We start from the raw sequence: 14,183 nt of genomic DNA, 5'->3' as shown, positions 1-14,183 counted from the left end.
ACGAAAATGAAGATATTGTAAAGTTACGGAAATTATTGTAGAGGCTGAAGCAACGTGATTGGCTGTGTGGAAAAAATTACGAAAAAAAATCGTGTAATCACGGAATAGTATGCTGACCATATTTCCTCGAGAGAAATACAGGACATTGGGATTCCAAATACGGGACATCGCCAATTATTGCCAAAAATCACGCCAAAACCGAACAGAGTCGCCAAATATTGTTGAAATAACGGAGAAATCATAATGGCGGGAAATGCAGCATTACTGCTAATTGCAGTGGATTAAAATGAATTCCACGAAAAAAAAAATTTTCACTGAGACAAATGTGGGAGATTCATATACTCATTTATAGTTACAGTTATCATAATATAATTTATAAGTTGAAAATAATTTCAATCTTTGACTTCAATAAAGAATAAAAATTCAGGTAGGCTTCGTGCAAAATACGGGAAAAACCGGGACACTTTTGCTAAAATGTTGGGACAGCCAAAAAAACAGAAAATACCGGGACTGTCCCGGGAAATACGAGACGTATGGTCACTCTACGGAATAGCAGGGAGCCCATGATGCTCTTAAGACGACCCTGCCGTGGAACCCATGATAATGAGGCTGTTCTACAGAACTCAAAATTTTTTTTGTATATTTAATCCAAAAAAAGTATGTCCCTACTGCTGTCCTAAAGGAGTTATTCAAGTATTGCGTTAGCATCTGGGGGGGGGGGTTCGGATTTGCTGACTTTCGATTACAAGGGGGGGGGTATGAAGATTGCTTACGTCATCAACCGCCTCTTTTTGAAGATATGAAATATTCTAAGCTGCAGACGAAATTTTGCTGACGGGGGGGGGGGGGGGGATCAGTGTCTCGCTGACTTTTGCTGACAAGGGAGGTGAGTAAAAATTGGCTGAAAATCTGCTGACATAGTACCTGAATGGCCCCCTAAGAACTAAGAACATCATAGTCTTAGGGAAATTGAAAGACGGCCTACACAGCACCTCTACCTATTTATTGTCATAAACCATTATGATCAACCAGATCTTATCGTGGAAGCTCCTATTCAACTGAGGTCCCTCATGGCCCTCACTCTGACAGGGCTCCTTCCCGGAGGCTCGAGATAATTCTCATCAGATGTCATTCTGTTTTTGATTTTACATTACAAATTCATATTAAAGTGCTCGTGAAGAGTATGGCCTGGGAGCCCACCAAAGATTTCATCCTAGGGAAACAAAAAAATTAAAAAGCACATTAAAATGCCTTATTCTATTTCACCTCCCAAGTTGTCGCCTGACGTCAATAAAAACGTTTTTTGGAAGTCATAAAATGTCTTAAACATGACGTGATAAAATGGACATTATGTCCATTTTGCAAACGTCAAAAAATGACCATTTGCAAATAGTTCGACTTTCAGAAGGTAGATGGCGCTATTTGAAGAGACGGGAGGGGAAAAAAAGTATGATTTTCTGGCGCAGGTCGGATACGAACCCATTTCAATCGGGGATTGTCCCTATGTATCGCACGCCTCTACCAATCGCACTATTATAGCGGTAACCACTAAGTGTTATTTAATGAAGACTTTAAAAGTATTGATTAGTTATACTACAATTGCCGTTTAATTTCTTGCTGAGTTTAGCCGATGACAGTTATTTTTTCGTTTTCTTTTATTTTTTTATCCTTGAAAAATATAGTAATATAATTATAAATATAATTATTTGCGTTATTTATAATTATCAAAAAAAAAAGATTTTGAAAAAATTCATTTTTTTAGTTCAACGTACACGTCAAAGAATTCGTTGCATCTTTTTCAATTGGTGACAGATTCACAGATCCTCTGATCTTCCGTAAAAAACATGATATGGATGCAATTATAATTTATATAACGTGTTGATAAATTTATATGAACAATTACTCATTGAAAAATTTTGCATTTCCATTCAAAACAAAATCGCAATTAAAAGTATACTTCATTTATCTTGTGACAACCAGTAATGAATACGCCTAGGGTAATTTTGAAACACCCTCTGAAGGTTCATTGACAAACATTTTGGATAATTTTGATATTTTCATCCGGAACAGAATTTTTCAGTTGGAAAAAATTCGTCATTTTTATGACGCAAAATCATTTACGCCATAAAAAATCACGTCATTTAATGACCTTCATGGCTGATAAGGTCATGAAATGACCTGATATTTCATTAAGATCATCAAGAATCACGTTATTTCCTGACCTTTACTGTTCGTGGTCATTAAATGACTTTGAAATGACGTGATTTTTTTTTTTGACTGACGTCATTCAGAGAAAATGACCAAATTTTCACGTCATATTTGACGTCAGGCGACTACTTCGGCTGCACAGACCTATTTTTGCTCATAGAATAGCGATATATCTGTGCGGAATGATAAAATAACATGCTGCTTTATGCAATATAGGGAGCTTAGATCTACTAAGGATTACCAACGTTCTTTTACCATACACAAAGAACAACTGTTAAAATTTCGAGACAAACCTAACATTTTAACTAATATTATCGCTTAAAAATATTAGTTAATATCGCATTTTTTTTTTCATGTGGCTTATAAATCGAAATTCCGTGGCTGCTTTTGATCGAAGAATTGTGACATATTTATTTGATAGGTAGTGGAAGGGGCTATACATTATTGATGTTTCACACATGTGATACCGGGTGATTCTAAACTCATGGGACAAACTTTAAGAGGTAATATAAGACACTCTTAAACTAGCAATTTTGGTCATAGACTGTGTGGTCGGATCGCAATAGCAAAGGCGATAGAGCGTGTTTTTAGAGAGTGCACAATAGCACTTCACTAAAATATATTTTCAAACGATTTTACTGCGATATGTGCTATTATTAATTCGAGGGTGCATATGCACCTTCATTTTGGATTGGAATTTATTTTTAGTCATTGGTGCAAGGACCATCAATTTACACTGCGCCAAACAATGATGAAGCGGTACAATGACTTTGTAGAATTTGCGTTATCCAAGTTGCACCATGAGAAGACCTACCATATTGCATTACCCTGCACTCTGGTCAGGGGTATTGGCGTACGCAAGATCGACCTTTAAGAGGCTTACATTTGGTTTGAGGAGCACAAAGAATCTCTCCCAGAAAAATTTTGAGCTACAAACCTTCAAAAAGCATTTAAAATTCTCTTCTGCGCACGTCACAATCATACAAAGCTGCATTAAGAGCTTCTCTTCTTTCGCGTAAGAGCTGCATCTTTCAAGCGGCTTTGCAATCATATGAACTCGGGGCTGTCACTTCGCTAGAATATATATATTTCGCTGCAACGTAAGAATAAAAAAATTAGGAAAATTATCTTCATGCTACGGTACCTAATAACATATAAGCAACATGACGCGGCGAATCACGATTTTAAAACTAAAGCCAGGTTTTCCTAGGAGCAGGTTTCTACAGCGCGCGTAGCGTGAAAACGCTGATTGGTGAAAAAAAAACCTGAATTTCAGGTTTTTAACCAATCAGCTTTGGTTAGCTGGGGAAAAGGGAATGTCCTGGAAAAAGCATGGTCATCCCACTCTATCGTAAACGAGGGCAACGTATGGCCATTTGACTCTGTCATAAACGAGGGCGGATGAAGACCAATTTTTAAAGCCTTCATAATATTCTTAGCATGTTTTGCTTGACTATAGAATCGCTGTAAACAAACATAAAAGAGTGAATGGAGATGAAAAAAGTCGATTGTGAAATTACAGCATATGGGTTCATTCCCTTCTACCGAATTAGCATATATTCATTTTCTAAAGCTTAAAACACTTTTCACACATGAAATTTTTTTTTTACGAACATGAAATTCAGATTTTTTCACCCTTATTTTGTCAAAAAGAGTGAACATGTGTTTCGTTTTTTTACATGAATTGACTTCAAATTCGAAATTCTCTCTCGATGCGAACAATTATTTAACGGAATATTCAATATTCAAGTGGATTTTCATTATGGTATTGTGCATACTGACATAATTGCATATTTGATAATTTTGAACACATATTTTAAAAAGTTATCGGTAAAGATAAGCAACCAAGTAAGATACAAAAATTTCTATTAAAACAAAATTACTGGATATTCATGCTTTGACAATAAATAATGAAATGATTGCATGTTTTCAGAATGGTGAATGAGAATTTCATTTAATAATGCCGTCCTTTTACGATCATGTCCAGTTGTATTTTTCTGCATTAGCTACTTTTTCGCTTGAATTTTTCCACAATTCCTTTAATTATATGGAAGAAACGATATTGCTTTCATTTTTTTCTTTTGTTTTCAAACAGTGATTTTTTAAAGTACCTTAAGATTTATTCCCCCATCTTTGTGTGGTTTAAATTATTTACATTCATAATTGTTTTGATATTCTTCGGTAAATTAAGTATGCTGTACAAAATTGTAATCACTAAAAATTCCAATATTTTCATATGTAATTTTTTTTGTTGTCAATTCTTTCATTTCAATTGCTGGCTGTTTCTTGAAATAGCCCTACACTATGTGTAGGTTTCTATCTCAGGTTTCTCTGGGAATAATGAATACACATCATATATTTTTTTTCTTTTAGAATCACCACAGATTTTCTCCATATAAGATTCGAGAGGCTTATAACGAGTCTCTGATGTACGCACACACGATCTATCTCAGGAAGCAGTGAACTCATTGCTAGTGTTGTAACTTGTCATCCTGTTTATATTATACAGAAGCTCAGCAAATTACAGAATAAAGATGGACCCACATTCATTACTGACTTATTTGTAGTAAATTTCAAATTCAAGAAAACTTGTTTTTCTTTCTCACAGGTTTCTCAGCTTTACTAAAAAATGGGTAGAAAGTCTAGGTCTTATTATTTTTACACATCTGGAGGAGCTAGAGACTGGAGTCATATCAGATGAAAATGGATGATTTTCAAGTTCATCTATAAATCTCTTGCTTGGTTCATTGTGTATTCTGAGTTAACATGAGGGCAAATGGAACAGAAGAATAACCTTTTCCTTCTTAGGTAAACATCATAGAGTTATTTTCTAAGATTTGTTAAAAGGTTATTTTCTATTTTGCAAATGAAATTCTGTGAATTAATTTCTTTCAGGAAATAGATATTGATTTAATTTCATGAATACATTTGCATCAATTACAACATTTGTGCTTATATTATTCTTGTCAGTGTTTAATATACAGTAAAACCAACCCCTCTTAATGGTCACCCCCAGGGGCGTAGCCAGAAATTTCGTTCGCGCGGGGACCACTTTCATTTTGGGGGGGGGACCAAAGTGACAGAACAATGGATTTGGCCATCTTTTTCCCTTTTTTCGGTCATTTTTTCACATTTCGGGGGGGGGGGGACCAGACCCCCAAGTCCTCCCCCCCCTCGCTACGCCCTTGGTCACCCCAGTTTTACAACCAAATAAAAATATTTGGAAAATAGCGTATTTAAATAATGTATTTTAAACAGGGGATGTACCACCTTCTTATTCTTAATAAGAATCCGCTTCTTAACTATGGATTTGATCTTTAGTTAAGAATTAAGAGGGAATTTTGCTACCACATTCTTAACTAAGAATCTGCTTTGTTCCATAGTTAAGAATCGAGTTAAGAACCAAGGCTACCAACTTCTTAGCTTGATTCTTAGTAAACAATTTTTTCTTCTATATGCGAGATAACTCTAATTCTTTCTTAAATAGAAGTTTTTTTATGATTCATATTTTAAAAAATGAAAAAAAAATTAACATTGCATTTTTATTTCCAAATAAAGAATTCGTGAGACTTTTTAAGTTATCGAAAAGTTATCTGAAGGTTGTGTGGGAGAGTTTAAAACAGTGTTAGTCTATATACACCACATATATGTTGATAATAGTGATAAAATATCGGATTATTTCAATAAAGTTTGATAAATTTTGCTACATTTATCACATTTACCAGTGATTATGCATAATTCTTAAATTTTCAATCCATAAATATCATAATCAATGAGTCGTAAATACAATTTTTTTCATATTATGGGAACTTGTAGATTTGAAATTTTTTATTAGTTTAAAACTTCAGAGAAAATTGAATTTCTCCCACAAAATATGTGAGTTAAAGCTCTAATCGGCCGAAATATAATTGTACATAAATTAAAAATCATTATTAACCTGCTGCTGCATTTGTTTTTTTCCACATGCTTTGGTGTGCGTGAAGAAGCCAACATTACAGAAGCGATGACTATTTTTAATATTGATGTATTATCTGATCACTATTATTGTTATTTGACCACGAAGCAGCTATGCAATACATCTACATCACCACATTCAATTCACCATGACAATTAATTTAAAGAAACATGAAGCATATTATAAAAATTATTGATAGTCTTGTAATGTTAGCTTCACTTATATAATGTAAACACAACTCATTATTGACTCATTTATCGCCTTAACCATGGTTTGACAATTATGCATAATGACCTACAAATGTGATAGATTCACGGTATATGAGCAAAATTTATCAAACTTACCGAAATGGCCGGTGATTATTCATATAATAACAGCTCTTTATCACTTTCACCATAACATATATAGCCTAGCCCCTTTTCATGGAGGGTGGCAGGGATCCATCCCAGTGAACGTGAGATGAATCTTTAATTTGAATCATATCGGATGATTAAGTATGGATATGTTTGTTTTTTACTGCAACATGTTAAAAAAGTATTATGTATTTATCATTTCTTCTCAACCGTATTCACATTTGCTGAAATAATCTCCGCCATTTTTTCAGGCTAGTGTCGCTCTAAAATTTCTTTTCCTCTCTATCTTGTCAACAAGTTGTTATTAATTTTTAGCTGGGTGCTGATTGGCCAATGGCGAAATTCCCCAGAAAGGGAAATTTATTGGCCTGTCCATCGTCACGTGACCTTAAGAATAACTTTTAACAATCACACCGTGGTTGCATTCGGAGCTCAATTCTTACAAACCGATTCTTACGTATGGATGATTGGTTATTAAGAATCAGAAGGTGGTACACCCCCTGGTATTTTTGACACTTCAAGTGGTCAAAACTCAAACTTCATTAGAATTTTCCCCCATTAAATCTTTTAACAGTAGTTACATGATACTGCCTTACTCAAATTAATGATTGAAGAAACAAAGTATAAATATTTAACTATATTCCTTGATTATATTTTCTGTCAACTTGAATGAAACTGAATTTAAATAGATTAGTAGTTGTAAAACTTTCTGTCGGAGCCACAACTAGAAACAAAAACTTACCCTGTCTCTCAGGGTCAGGTCTATTTTGATGCCTTCCCTATAATTTTGAGTGTAAAAACAGTAAACTCAGTACCCGGGCACTCTAGAACCCCCTCCTTCTACTAGTTGTGGCCTTGCCTGATGTGGGAAGAAGGTGGTATGATACTATGGCAGTTCTATGAAAAACTACTCATTAAAAAAATAATGGAAAAATTTGTTGCTGTTTCTTTCGACCATTTGAAGTTGTCTATAGTAGTAAGTCAGGATTGGCAAGGTTTTAGACGTCAGAATTTACCATGTTTTCTCCATATTGTCTTTAGTACCATGCATGAAAATATGACTATAAGCGGATAAAAAAATTAAAAAACCGTACAATTAAAAAAAAATGTTGAATAATAGAAAAATTTGTTGCAGTGTGTTTTCTACCATTTGAAGATGCCTATGCGAATGGTCATAACTAATATCAACTAGCATGGTTGAAACACATTTTTTATGTGGTTAAAACCACACCTGGTAAAAGTGAATGCAATCCTGTTTTTTAAAAAAACATTCTGATTCTCGTTAAAAGTAAAAACTATGTTAATTTGAAATTTAATATGGAAGAAACCAGTTAAAACTATTACTACATCAGTTTAAGACAATTTCAAGTATCCCAATAATTTTCTACGAGTTTTGCCCACTTCTAGCCAGTTAAAACCACCTTTGGCTGGTGGACTGATCAAAACCAATTTCACCAGCCAAAATTACAATCCTAGTGGAAAAACCCTGCCTTAGAGAGTTTTAGGCCATAATTTGTGTAATTTAATTAATAAAGACCATATCATAAAATAAATTTTGGGTACAAAATGTTTTTAACTGAAAAATAGATAGCAGCAGTGAACAGAGCCTCGGAAACAAACTTAGGAGAGAGATAATTTCCGCTGTTTCCTATGCCTCTATTATATTTTATTATTATTGGTCAAGTACTTTGCATTTTGTGTATTGTTTTATAACTTATAATCTTGTTTAAAATTTCTTTTTTCTTCCTCTAGGTGAACAATATGGAGGATAAAATAATCTTTAAGCTTAATTTTCATGAAGGCTATAATGAATATTGGAGAAAACAGAACTTGCAGGTAATTTGTTTGGGATAAATATTTTAACCCCATTTTTAGTACAGTAGACTCTGGCTAATCTGGCACATGTGAGACCAGGGTGTTCCAGATTACCGAAATCGCAGATTTCTGTAAGTGATTTGAAAAACCCCATTCAAATAACATACCGTAAACTGGGGTGACTTGGGTACATACTCTAATATCTTATTTTAGATATGACATCGTATCCCCTGTAAGTGAAGTAGGAAGGTGATTCCAAGTTCAGCCACCAGAGTGAGCCTTCCATGATTAAAAATAGTACCAAAATATATCACAATTATCTTTCATACTTTTATCATAACCTGTGTTTTAAGGTATCATGTAAACATCGCATGGTTCACAGTGCTTAGTGGTTACATCTTACAGTCTTGATAGAAGTTTACTTTGGTGTGTACTTATATTGTTTCAACTGTGGATGATAATTAATCTAATGAAATCTGTTTGTTAAATACTGTGGTTGTTTTATTGGCAAAATATTTAGTATTTGCTGGGTGACTTTTTGACAATATTTTATATTTGTTACAGGCACACACAATTATACAGATACCACAAACATATAAGAAAATGTTAGGTTCCAGGCCCTATAGAAATCACATGGAAGATCAGATTACCCTTTTAGTTAATTCGAGAGCTTAATGAGCTTAATACCACATTTAACCCTTTAAGCGGCACAGAAGAAATTACGTAACCCCCTTCAAACTGTCATATCGTTTGTAATGAAGTAGGATTTCTTCAGATTTTCAGTAAGGAAAAACTAAGGAGTATAGGAAAAAATTTCTACTGAGAAATCAACTTTACAAAATATCTTGGTGTGATAGTGCTAAAATAAGAGGCTTTTAGAGGTGAGATACCTTATCAACGCCGCTTATAGAGTTAAAGATTAGCCCTTTGATGGGCACAATAGAAATCTCTAAACCACCTTTATATTGCCATATCTTTTTAAATACAAATACAAAAATACAAATACAACACCACAACAGGCAAAATGACCAGCGAGGTGGCTGAGAAAAAGATGCCCATAACAAATATGGATGTCATATATTTCAAAAATAAAGCAACACAATTAAAAATGTAATTAGAAACATTATAAACAATATATATACACATGATAAAATATTATACAATGCCCATAAAGAATAATTATGGTTGTCTTATTCTAAGTATGAATAGCTTCTCGATTTACCCCAATATGTTTATCATACTTCTTTTTAAATGTGTCAATTGTGTTACAATTTACTTCCTCCGGGGGTAAGCTATTCCATTTATTGACAACCCTATTAGAGAAAAATTCCCTGCGACACCATAATCTTGCATTGTTCCTTACCAATCGATACTGGTGTCCCCTTGTAAAAGCAGTCGATTGGCAGTGTACTAAAAGTTCATGGTCCATTCTATCTATCCCAGTGGAAAATTTTGAACACTTCGATCATATCTCCTCGACATCTGTGTTCATCCAATGTAAACATACTCAAAAAATGAAGTTTCTCTTCATAACTCAAGCCCAGTGTGCCAATAAGGACACGTGTAGCTGTTCTCTGCATCCCTTCAACCAAGTCTATATCCCTCTGTAGGTATGGTCTCCAAAACCTTACAGCATACTCCAGTCCAGGACAAACTAAACCTCGAAAAAGCGGAAGAATGACTTTAGGAGAACGCGAAGATACCTTTTTGAAAATGAGACCAAGCATTCTATTCGTTTTTTTTACCACCGCTGAACAATGTTCAGAAAACCTAAGCCGCTCGTCAATGAGAATTCCCAAATCGGTGACCCTAGCTGCATCCGGGATAGTGACACCATTCAACTTGTAAGAGAACCATGGGTTGCTCGAACCAAAATGAGCGACCATGCACTTATGAACGCTAAACGTCATTCTCCATTCATTTGCCCATGCTCCAATCCTGTTTAAGTTGGTCTGGAGCAACTCCCTATCGCTATGATTCCCGAGTACCCCCATTAGCTTCACATCATCTGCGAATTTGCTAGTTATCCCATCGATACCCTGATCAAGTTTATCGATAAAAAGTGAAAAAAGTATGGGGCCAAGGACACTTCCTTGAGGAACTCCATTTATGACGCCTTTCCAACCAGGGAATTCCCCATTCACCATAACTCGAAATTTCAGAATTTTGTAACCAATCAGCAACAACTTTCACTTTTAGTAAATAAAAATCCTAACCCTAATGAATATGCTCTAAACATTCACTGCGCTTTTGCACGATTTTCAAAAGGTTGCTAAGATCATCAATTGGCACGCATATTTCTGATATTTGGCAGGAGTTTGACCCTTTAATAAATGGTCATAGATGGCCCAGGCTGGTGTGGGGGGTACGTTTTGGAGGCTGTGAATAACAGGGAAGAAGAAGAAAGCTCTCATCTCAGAGACAGGAACCAAAAAACCAGTCTAAAGTGGAATTGGAATAACCAGGAAAAGTTACTTTTAATTGATTGAAAATTATGAAATATGCAAAAATATACCTTATATATAATTATATGCTCTATCACATAAAAATATCAAAATGTGCAAAAAAATAAAAAAATATGCAAAGACAGAAATTCGAGCCTAATCATTATACATGAAGAAATTATTCATGAATCTGATGACACAACCCGATCCATTCCCAGGGATGAACTAGTGTTTGTCACTAGGGGTTATTGGTGGCATGACAATGAATGGAACATAGAGCTCACCGATGATACGTTACAAAGCCATGATTTGACACATAGGCATAAACTTGTATCCGACCCATGGGCCTAAGCCCCTCAATAATTTTCAAGAGCCGGCTCAGTCCCCCCCAAAAATGCCTGTGGATATGTTTCGCATATTTGGCTTGGAAAAACAATTTTTATGATAAAAAAAAATAGCCCAAAGAAAAAGTTTAGTAAAAACAATCGGCTTGAAATTTTATTTTAATACTTTTTTTCAAATCGCAATTGACTTGTTCTTGGCTTTCATTTTTTTCTGACAATTATTAGTATTTTTTCATGGTCAACCCCAACACTCGATTTTCAATTTCATTCTTCCTCTGTGTCAATTGTTGCTGCCCGAAGGCATAGGCTGAGATAGGAAATCTGAGGGCGCACGATGATGATGTCGATATGTATATACACATATATATTGTGTGTTGAGATCAGTCAACTACACCTTTGCCAGTGGGGGAGCAATACCCCTCATGTTTCCGCCCATGCCTGAAAGCATCTCTGGATGACATCTGGAGGCAATATGGGGTGGAGGTTCTTTCTTGTTGGTGCTGTATTAAAACTCAAAAAACTATCTCTTCTTTTGTGCAAACGTTTTGTTAACACTTGGGGAAGGAGGTGTCCAGACGATGCAGAAGGAAAAAAGGTTAAAAATAGGCCAATACTGATTAAAACTGAAATAAGTACTCTCTCTCTGACTCTGAGCCATATTTACTTTATTGAGTTCAGGAGCCCTTTCTGAAATATTTTTGGCAAAATACTGTGTGTGTGTGTGTATGACTAATAACACTGAAACAAACAATAGCTAAATGAAATACAGTGAAACTTCAATATAATGATTACGGATCAAGAAAAAATATTGTTGTAGAGATATTATATCATTATAAACTGAAGAGCCAAAAAAACGTACAGGCATGCGTATGCAAATAAATAGATATAGAACCAATCAGAGTACGGCGCTGCGGTCGGCAATGCCTATATAACACAACAAGTGTCTGGCATAGTTGTTAGATCGGTTACTGCTGCTACAATGTCAGGTTATCAAGATTTACGGGAGTTTGAACGTGGTGTTATAGTCGGCGCACGAGAGATGGGACATAGCATCTCCGAGGTAGCGATGAAATTTGGATTTTCACATATTACCATTTCACGAGTGTACTTTGAATATCGGGAATCTGGTACAAAACTAAATCTATGACATCGCTGCGGCCGGAAAAAGATCATGCAAGAACGGGACCAACGACGACTGACGAGAATCATTAAACGTGACAGACGTGCAACCCTTCCGCAAATTGCTGTAGATTTCAATACTGGGCCATCAACAAGTGTCAGCGTGTGAACCATTAAATGAAACATCATCAATATGGGCTTTCGGAGCCGAAGGCCCACTTGTGTACCCTTGATGACTGCACGACACAAAGCTTTATGCCTCGCCTGGGCCCGACAACACAGACATTGGACTGTTGAGGACTGGAAACACGTTGCCTGGTCTGACGAGTCTCGGTTCCAATTGCTTCGAGCTGATGGATGTGTACGGGTATGGAGACAACCTCATGAATCCATGGACCCTACATGTCAACAGGGGACTGTTCAAGCTGGTGGAGGCTCTGTGATTGTATGGGGCGTGTGCAGTTGGTGTGATATGAGCCCCCTGATACGTCTAGATACAACTCTGACAGGTGACAGGTACGTAAGCATCCTGTCTGATCACCTGCACCCATTCATGTCCATTGTGCATTCCGACGGACTTGGACAATTTCAGCAGAACAATGCGACACCCCACACGTCCAGAATTGCTACAAAGTGGCTCCAGGAACACTCTTCTGACTTTAGACACTTCCGCTGGCCACCAAAATCCCCAGACATGAACACTATTGAACATATCTGGGATGCCTTGCAACATGCTGTTCAGAAGAGATCTCCACCCCCTCTTATTCCTACGGATTTATTGACAGCCCTGCAGGATTCGTGGTGTCAATTACCTCCAGCACTACTTCAGACATTAGTCGAGTCCATGCCACATCGTGTTGCGCCAGTTCTGCGGGCTCGCGGGGCCCTACACAATATTAAGCAGGTGTACCATTTTTTTTCTCTCTTCAGTGTATAAGACAATACGGAGACATTAATTCTCATATTTTCCCGCTTAAGAAGATATAAATAAAAATTTTAAATCAATGTTATTGCACGAATATCCACCTCAAAAAAGTGGGTCTTGCTCATTATTTTATATTTAATTTTCTAGGCTTCGTATCTGTAAGTGAGCTCAATATTCCGAAAACCAAAGATTCAATTCAATTTTTAAAATTATTAATGTGGCAGAAAACCCCACTAAATTTCCGCATTTCTACTCTAAAATCAGCAATTTTAGTTCAGATCTGAATACAGGGACAACAGTTAAATTGTGTTTTTCTCTGCAATCTTTATATCATCCTGCCTTACTTGCTTTTCAGATGTGTAACAAACACGACAGGTGAACAGTTTACATTTCACATTTGCAGTTTGAAATATTTCTGTACATCAGAGACATAATTGTCACCATGTGCCAAAAGAGAAGTTTTACAAGGGAGCCGTTTAAAGTGTTTTTAAAGTGAATATCTCTGTTATTTATTGAAATAGGACTTGATGTTCTATTCCTATCTGTACAGTGTAAGAAAAATGCAGCAAATTAATAGCGTTATTTCAATATTGACGAAAATGGACATGGTGCGTTTTACATATACACAGTATTTATTATGTTATATTGATCCCCTTATTTCATGGAATGAGCATCACGTTGCTTACATTTTGAAAAACGTTATTTTAGAGACTAGTAGTGCTTACACTGAGAGAGATATGACGCGTATATGTTAATTTTCGTTTCACAAAAAATACAATTTCTGAGAGTGACTTGCTGCATCACATGATATTTAACTGTCAATTTAGCGAGTAGCATTTTTGAAATTGGCAAGCATTTGACAAGGGTTACTGAGCATTTAGGAAGAATTTCCAATATTAAAAATAAGCATTAAATCAATTTTGTATCAGAAATGTGCGACAGATGCGGGCCTTATGTTAAGTTCATAAACCAAATGTCATATATTGATGGTTCTTTTTTTCCTGATACAGCGAGGCATAC

General features: G+C 35.7%; 1 protein-coding gene across 1 annotated transcript in view; it reads left to right on the top strand.

The window, feature by feature from the left end:
• The first annotated feature begins 3,673 nt into the window (after window positions 1-3,673).
• HERC2 (E3 ubiquitin-protein ligase HERC2) overlaps window positions 3,674-14,183 on the top strand; it is a 645,607-nt gene continuing 635,097 nt past the window's right edge. The window contains exons 1-3 of the mRNA XM_089238586.1: window positions 3,674-4,056; window positions 4,817-5,016; window positions 8,269-8,352. Of these exons, the coding sequence (XP_089094712.1) occupies window positions 8,278-8,352 (75 nt within the window). The 5' untranslated portion in view covers window positions 3,674-4,056; window positions 4,817-5,016; window positions 8,269-8,277. The remainder of the gene's footprint in view (window positions 4,057-4,816; window positions 5,017-8,268; window positions 8,353-14,183) is intronic.

This window comes from Pholcus phalangioides, unplaced genomic scaffold, assembly GCF_987345545.1.
Source record: "Pholcus phalangioides strain wild (caught in Gottingen) unplaced genomic scaffold, Ppha-v1.0 ptg000011l_1, whole genome shotgun sequence".
NCBI lineage: Eukaryota > Metazoa > Arthropoda > Arachnida > Araneae > Pholcidae > Pholcus > Pholcus phalangioides.
The sequence above is the reverse complement of the archived record's forward strand: the minus strand, read 5'-3'. Positions and strand labels throughout refer to the sequence as shown.